The sequence below is a fragment of the Battus philenor genome, unplaced genomic scaffold (genome assembly GCF_028537555.1).
Source record: "Battus philenor isolate CCGP_79_NKW_IND1 unplaced genomic scaffold, ilBatPhil1.0.hap1 SCAF_34, whole genome shotgun sequence".
NCBI lineage: Eukaryota > Metazoa > Arthropoda > Insecta > Lepidoptera > Papilionidae > Battus > Battus philenor.
Window position 1 is genome coordinate 519,468 of NW_027181698.1, and position 8,093 is coordinate 527,560.

Consider the following 8,093-nt stretch of genomic DNA (forward strand, 5'->3'; position numbering starts at 1 on the left):
CATTCCAATAGAAAGATGACGTCATCTCTGCTCTGAAGGAAGACCGAGTGATAATATTGTCATGTCCCAGGAATACATAAGAAAAATGAGTGACATACATCAAACAGCACACTTTTGTCTTTTTTCAGAGTCTTTATTTTCGAGGTCGAGACTTAAAAAAAATGTTAAAAAGTTAGATAAGTGGTTTTGTGTATGCATATATGTAACAAAACTGTAAAGCAATACAGTGTCTTAATAATAAATTTTTAATTTCATATCATAAAATAAGGCACTAAAACGTCATGAAACGTCAGTCACTATAAAACGTGGTATAACAAAAAAGAATTAGACTTGGAATAACAAAACGCAAATGACAGCTATGTAATTGACGTAAAATGACAGCTATGTATTGACGTATGGATGACAATTTGATATTTGTAAGAATTCAATATTAAAACTATTTCTATTAAATAAATAATTAACAAGTAGATTGAAGTGAAGTGAAGTTTAATTAATAATGCCGCGACCAAGACGATCGAATCTTTCCCGACAAAGCCGTAATGCAAGAAGAATACAAAATACTGCAAATGAAAGGACTGAAGAAGAACAAGAAATTGCACGTGAACAGCGCCGCGATAGTATGGCTCGACTTCGTGCTTCTCAATCACGAGAGCAAAGTGAAGCAGCCCGTGAAACAGCTCGGTTGGCAATGCAGAATCGTCGAGCGAACAACAGAAGGCAACAAATAGATAATGTGCGACGCAGAACAAGATATTTAGCTGATTTGAATCGAGCAGCGTTTCGATACGATTGCAGCAATGATTACAGCTTGCATCCTAGCGTTTGCATTGGGCAAATGGACGTTGTTTGCGAGTATTGTGGTGCATTAAAGTTTTCCGGAGAAACCTGGCCTGGATTATGCTGCCTTAATGGTAAAGTGAAATTGCCAGTGTTGACTCCGCCACATGAGCCATTGTATTCATTGCTTTGTGGCGAAACACAAGAATCACGCCACTTTCTTGCAAATACTCGAAAATACAATAGTTGTTTCCAAATGACGTCATTTGAGGCAGACATTATCGAAGAAGGAGGATTTAATCCGACTTTTAAGGTATTTATTTTTGTACTTACAAAGAATGTAGTTAAAGAATAACTTACTTTATCTATTGGTATGTATTATATTTGCTAATACTGAACTCTACTCTCCCACAGAAAAAGTGTTTATAACCCTAGTTAATACTGTCTGGTTTTTATTTTGTAGATACAAGGACAGATCCACCATCGAATTGGATCATTACTACCTTTCGAAGATACACAGAATAAATTTTTACAAATATATTTCATGGGCAACATGGAAGAACAACTTGATCGACGCCTAGGGATCAATGCAGGAATGAAGCGAGCAATTATTCAAGACTTGCAGTGTCTGCTTCATGAACATCATGCGTTGGTCAGGTTGTTTAAGAGTGCTTTAGAGCAAATGCCAAATGATGACTATAAAGTTGTCATCAAAGCAGATAAACGACCATCTGGAACACACGAACGCACATTTAATGCTCCAACAGTAGACGAAGTTGCCATCCTGATTGTTGGTGAACAATTGGAAAAACGCGATATTGTGCTTACACGTCGCGATACTGGGCAACTGCAACAAATATCTGAAACTCATCGATCATATGACACATTGCAATACCCACTGATGATTTGGCAAGGAGAAGATGGATATTATTTTAATATTAAAATGATAAATCCATTGAATGGTAAAGTATCAGTATTAAAGTGTTAGGGTGTAATTAAAAGATGTTTGTAACACTTTATTAATTTATTTAACGCACGAACAAATATTTGTTAACGCTTGAGGGCGAGTAAAAAGAACGTGCATTCGCCGTGGGATCCTGGGGCGCACTGAGATCCGCGACCGAGCGACAGCGGGCAATAGAACAAAGCTGCGCCTTTGTTGTTTGAAACAAAAGGTCTGCGCCCGCGTCACCGGTGCGTGCGCGTGCCCACTGCACTACGTCGGCACACTAGGCTCGCCCGTCGGCTCCGCTCGCCACAAAATCTTACACCAATTATTCATCCAGACATCACATTAGCGCATCTACGACTCCCACAGTACTCCCCCGCTGAGACCGAAGGTTACTGCGGTCGATAGTGGTCTGGAAAGCGGACAGTACGTCCCGATTTGGTTTTCCTTACTGGAACGGTTTCTTCTGTCAAAGTGGGGTTGATATTTTTAGGAACGGAATTGGCTAAAGTCGGAATCTGCTCGGTTCTGGTTTGTGGTGTCGTGTTGTCATCTCTGGTCATATATGCTGGTTTTAGTCGATCTATGGTAACGGTGGACTCTCTGTCGTTAACAACTATCTTAAAGGTTTTGCTTCCTCTTTCTAGAACTTTATAGGGACCTGTATATGGTGTGAACGTTTGGCTGTATCTTGCCGAAGGAAGACGAACTCTGCTGTGGCAAGATCTTTCGGTACGTAAAATGTTTTCTTTCCATGTCTGCTTGCAGGTTCAGGAGACAGCCGAGCCATGTGGAGACGGAGTCGTGATACGAAGTCGGTGACGTCAGGAGAAGCCTTGTTAGGTACGAAGAACTCTCCTGGTAGTCGTAGTGTTTCGCCGTAGACGAGCTCAGCTGCTGAAGCTTTAATGTCTTCTTTCCAGGCTGTGCGGATCCCCAAGAGTACTAACGGAAGCGCTTCGGTCCATCCAGTGTTCTGATGGCACATGATTGCAGCCTTCAATTGACGGTGTAGGCGTTCCACCATGCCATTGCACGCAGGATGATATGCTGTAGTAGGGCGATGCTGCGTACCCAAGATGGACGTCAGGTTGCGGAAGAGCTCACACTGGAACTGTGTACCCCGGTCAGTAGTGATGCGATGAGGTACACCAAAGCGAGACACCCAGCCAGCGATGAAGGCACGGGCGCATGTCTCTGCCGTGATGTCTGGAAGTGGATATGCCTCAGGCCAACGAGTGTAGCGATCGATGACCGTAAGGCAGTACCTGTAACCGCACGAAATTGGTAAAGGGCCCACAATATCCATGTGGATGGCGGAAAAACGTTGAGAAGGAAGAGGGAAATCGGAAATAGGGGATTGGGTATGCCGGTATATCTTGCTTTTCTGGCAATCTGTGCATTCTTTGGCCCACTGCCGACAATCTTTTTGTGCTCCAGGCCATATAAATCTTTGAGTGACAAGTTTTGCTGTCGCTTTTGCGCCTGGATGGCTAAGTCGATGTAGAGCGTCAAAGACCAGTTTTCGGTAAGAAGGTGTTACATATGGACGTTGGTTTTGAGTAGAAACGTCGCAGAAGACAAACGTTTCGGAATCAGGAGCTTTAATCTTTTTAAGTTGAGTGCGGAACCTCTCTGTATCAGTTCTTTGAGTTCTGGGTCTTTATCTTGTGCTTTGGCGAGTGCTTCATAATCCAGCGTTTGTGTTCCAATTTCTTCCATGCGTGAAAGCGCGTCCGCTACGACATTCTGGCTTCCTTTAATATATCGGATATCCGTTGTAAACTGGGATATGTAGTCAAGGTATCGGAACTGTCTGGGAGAACATTTTTCGCGGTTATGGGAAAAGACAAATGTCAACGGTTTATAATCTGTATAAACCGTGAATGGTCTTGCTTCTACCATATGTCGAAAGTGGCGGATGGCGTCGTATATAGCTAACAGCTCACGATCATAGGGGCTATATTTTTTCTGTACTGAAGTTAAGCGTCGTGAGAAGAAAGCGAGTGGTTGCCAACTGTCATCAAATTTTTGCTGAAGTGCTGCTCCTATCGATGTATCCGATGCGTCTGTGAACACAGCCAACTGCGCGTCCGGCGTAGGGTGAGCAAGTAAAACTGCGTTTGAAAGACTGGTTTTGCAGGTGTTGAAGGCTTGTAACATCTCTGGGGTCATCGTAATGGTCTGCGATCCTTTTGTCTTAGGTCCTGATAGCACGATGTTGAGAGGGGCTTGAAATTCTGCTGCTCTAGGTATGAATCGGCGGTAGAAGTTTTACATGCCAAGAAATTTGCGCATTTCTTTCACTGTAGTTGGAGTTGGGTAGTCCTGGATAGCTTGCACTTTATCAGGAAGTGGCTTGATGCCCGTTGCACTGACTTCATGTCCAAGAAAAGTTATATGCGTCTTCCCAAACTCGCATTTACTGGTATTGATGAGCATACCATATTCTACCAAGCGTTTGAATAATTGTCGCAAGTGTTGCAGGTGAAGGGCTTCGTCTTTAGAGGCTAGTAAAATGTCATCTAAGAATCCGTAGCAAAATGGAAGATCCTTGAGCATTTCATCCACAAACCTCTGAAAAGTTTGTGCCGCATTTCGTAAGCCGAAAGTCATGTACGGAAATTCGTATAACCCAAAAGGCGTAGTGATGGCAGCTTTCGGTATATCTGCTGCGTGTATAGGTATTTGATTGTAAGCCTTGACCAAGTCGATTTTTGAAAAAATTGTGGTACCTGCCAGCTGTTGCGAAAAGTCTTGAATGTGGCGTATCGGGTATTTATCAGGAATCGTACGTGCGTTGAGTGCCCTGTAGTCACCGCATGGACGCCAACCATTGTCCTTCTTCGGTACGAGGTGAAGTGGGGATGCCCATGCACTTTCAGATCTGCGCGCGGTACCATTCGCCAACATTTCATCGAATTCGTTCTTGGCTATTATCAGTCTATCCGGTGGGAGTCTTCTAGGTCGGCTAGACACAAGTGGACCTGGTGTCGTACTAATGTGGTGTTCCGTACCGTGTTTAACCTCCCTCTGCGTGCCAGCTGGACATGTGATAGCGGGGTACTCACGTAAAAGTTGGTGGTAGACGGTGTCTCCGCTAACGGCTTTGATTGATGAGATGACATGATGTTGCTTGACAGGTGCACCGCTTGTTGAAAGTGTAGTCAGACCGTCAATTAAGCGATTATTTCTCACATCAACCAATAATCCATAAAATTTGAGGAAATCAGCGCCTATGATTGGTCTTGACACGTCCGCTATTACAAAACGCCAACTGTACGCTCGCCGCAATCCAAGGTCAAGTTTCAAGTGGATCCAGCCGTAGGTTGCTATTGAGGACCCATTTGCGGCATAGAGTTGATAGCTTGCTTTAGAACGTGCTTGATTCAATAGCGACCGTGGAAACGCGCACACTTCTGATCCCGAGTCTACAAGATATGGCGTTTTCGTTGACCGGTCTGTGACAAATAAGCGGACTGTTTTGTACGGGCAGCCGTTAGCCGCTATTTCCGGCTGCCACTTGCGTTTCCCTGCACGACGAATTTGCACGGAGTCGTACATCGAGTAGCCCGTTCACCAAATCTATTGTGGTACCAACAAAAATCTGGGTTCTGTTGTCTGGGGCGTGAGCGCGAGCGCGAGTTGCGGCTATGTTGCCTATTTTGTTGTCCATTATCACGCGAATTAGATCTGCCGTACTCACGTGATCTAGTCACTTGCCCTCGTAGTGATGCAACTACTTTTGACAGTTCTGCTAGCTGATACATCACATCCGTCATTGATATGCTGTTGTCGGTAGACGCCACGATATGAACTGCGGGTGCTGGTACAATCTCGTACACCCGGTCCGCCAGGTCAGCCGCTGTTTCCAATGGCGTATCTGCCTGTGATGCAATAATTGTTTGCACGTTGTGTGGCAACCGACTACTCCATAAAGTGCGCAGGAACGAATCTGGTACAGCAGGGCCAGCCAGCGTCTGTAGGTGCCTCAAAAATTGAGAGGGCTTCCGGTCACCTAATTCCTCATGCATAAGCAGCTGCTTTAACTTCTTTTCCTGGGAGGCTGACAGCCGTTTAATCAGCTCCGTTTTCAACTTGAGGAATTTGTTTTCTTGCGGCGGGGCTATTATAATGTCTTTCACCTCAGCGGCATATTGCTGTTCCAGTTGGGATATCACATGGTAAAATTTTGTTGCATCAGATGTGATTCCAGAAACCTGGAATTGGCCTTCCACTTGTGCGAACCACAGTGTTGGTTCCTCGGGCCAAAATGGCGGTATTTTAACACCAACTTTAAAAATGCTGACCGCTCCGTCTGCATTGCGCTCTCGACTACCGCTTCTTGATTCCATCTTAATGCTTGCTGCGTTCACGTCGGGGTCACCAGTAAAGTGTTAGGGTGTAATTAAAAGATGTTTGTAACACTTTATCAATTTATTTAACGCACGAACAAATATTTGTTAACGCTTGAGGGCGAGTAAAAAGAACGTGCATTCGCCGTGGGATCTTGGGGCGCACTGAGCTCCGCGACCGAGCGACAGCGGGCAATAGAACAAAGCTGCGCCTTTGTTGTTTGAAACAAAAGGTCTGCGCCCGCGTCACCGGTGCGTGCGCGTGCCCACTGCACTACGTCGGCACACTAGGCTCGCCCGTCGGCTCCGCTCGCCACAAAATCTTACACCAATTATTCATCCAGACATCACATTAGCGCATCTACGACTCCCACAGTATCTTAATAATGGTTAATGTCTGTATTATTTGTCTTTGAAATGGTTAATTATCAAATTTTGAATTTCAGGTGAAGAAACTACAAAGAAAGTTAGCTCAATGAATTATTATGCATATCGTTTGATGATTCGTCAAAATGCTGACAACTATTTGCTGCGGTTTCGTCGATTGTTTCAGCAGTATTGCGTTGACATGTATGTAAAAATAGAAACGGAACGTTTAACATTTATTAGGTTGAACCAAGCCAAACTGCGTTCTGAGGAGTACATCCATTTACGTGATGCAGTTAGTACTGAAGGAAATGCAGCTAATATTGGTCGATTAACTATTCTGCCGGCGACATACATTGGTAGCCCACGTCATATGCATGAATATGCACAAGATGCAATGACATATGTTCGTCATTACGGCCGGCCAGATCTCTTTATTACTTTTACCTGTAATCCAAAATGGATAGAAATTACTCAATTGCTGCTTCCCGGACAAACATCAAATGATAGACACGACATCACAGCACGTATATTCAGGCAAAAAATTCGGTCCCTGATGAATTTTATTGTTAAACAACGCGTCTTTGGAGATACTCGATGCTGGATGTATTCAATCGAATGGCAAAAGCGAAGCCTGCCGCACGCACACATTCTTATTTGGTTAGTGGAAAGAATTCAGCCTGACCAAATAGATGATATCATATGTGCCGAGATTCCTGATCATGAAGTCGATCCAGACCTACATGATGTTGTTACTACTAATATGATTCATGGACCATGTGGTGCCATCAATCCCCAATCACCTGCATGGTCGATGGAAAGTGCTCTAAACGATATCCACAAAAATTAACGGCGGAGACTGTCACTGGCAACGATCAGTATCGGCTGTATCGGCCTCGATCACCAGATGACAACGGTCGAACTGTCACAACGAAAGTGAAAAGAATGGATTTCGTTGTCGACAACAGTTGGATTGTTCCATATTCGCCACTTATTTCTAAAACGTTCAAGACACATTGCAACGTTGAATACTGCAATTCAGTTAAGTCCATAAAATATATTTTCAAATATGTCACGAAAGGCAGTGATATGGCGGTTTTTGGATTGCAATCCTCAAATACCAACGATGAAATTTCACGCTATCAAGTTGGTCATTATCTGAACTGTAATGAAGCGATTTGGCGTATATTCGCATTTCCAATTCACGAACGTCATCCTACTGTTATACATTTGGCGGTGCATCTGGAGAATGGTCAACGAGTATATTTCACGGCTTCGAATGCTACGCAACGTGCTGAAACACCTCCAGCAACTACATTGACCAGTTTTTTTGCAATCTGCCAAAGCGATCAGTTTGCACGAACTTTGCTTTACTAGGAGATTTTTAAAGAATTTTTAAAGACGGAAGCAAGGTGATGCGGTTCCTGGGTATCCAGATGTGCGTTCTACTGATGCTCTTGGTCGTATGTATACAGTTCATCCAAAGAATGATGAATGTTTCTATTTGCGGTTGTTGCTGGTAAATGTGCGTGGGCCAACTTCATTTGAGACACTACGAACTGTTAATGGTGTAATATTCCCAACATATCGTGCTGCATGTGAAGAATTGAACTTATTAGAAAACGATACCCATTGGGATACGACAA

General features: G+C 43.9%; 1 protein-coding gene across 1 annotated transcript; it reads right to left on the reverse strand.

Moving 5' to 3' along the window:
* Positions 1-2,369: 2,369 nt before the first annotated feature.
* On the reverse strand, positions 2,370-3,901 carry LOC137927571 (uncharacterized). Its single transcript, XM_068771346.1, has 2 exons — positions 3,270-3,901; positions 2,370-2,994 (listed from the first exon to the last, which is right to left on the reverse strand). The coding sequence occupies exons 1-2, from the start codon at positions 3,899-3,901 to the stop codon at positions 2,370-2,372; spliced, it is 1,257 nt and encodes a 418-aa protein (XP_068627447.1).
* Positions 3,902-8,093: the final 4,192 nt, after the last annotated feature.

Bases quoted from the DNA above. Each gene is read 5' to 3' on its own strand.
- LOC137927571 (XM_068771346.1), bottom strand. From the start codon at position 3,901: ATGACCCCAGAGATGTTACAAGCCTTCAACACCTGCAAAACCAGTCTT. The intron at 2,995-3,269 runs GTAACACCTTCT...GTGCGGTTACAG, and splicing joins CTCAAAACCAACGTCCATAT to GTACTGCCTTACGGTCATCG.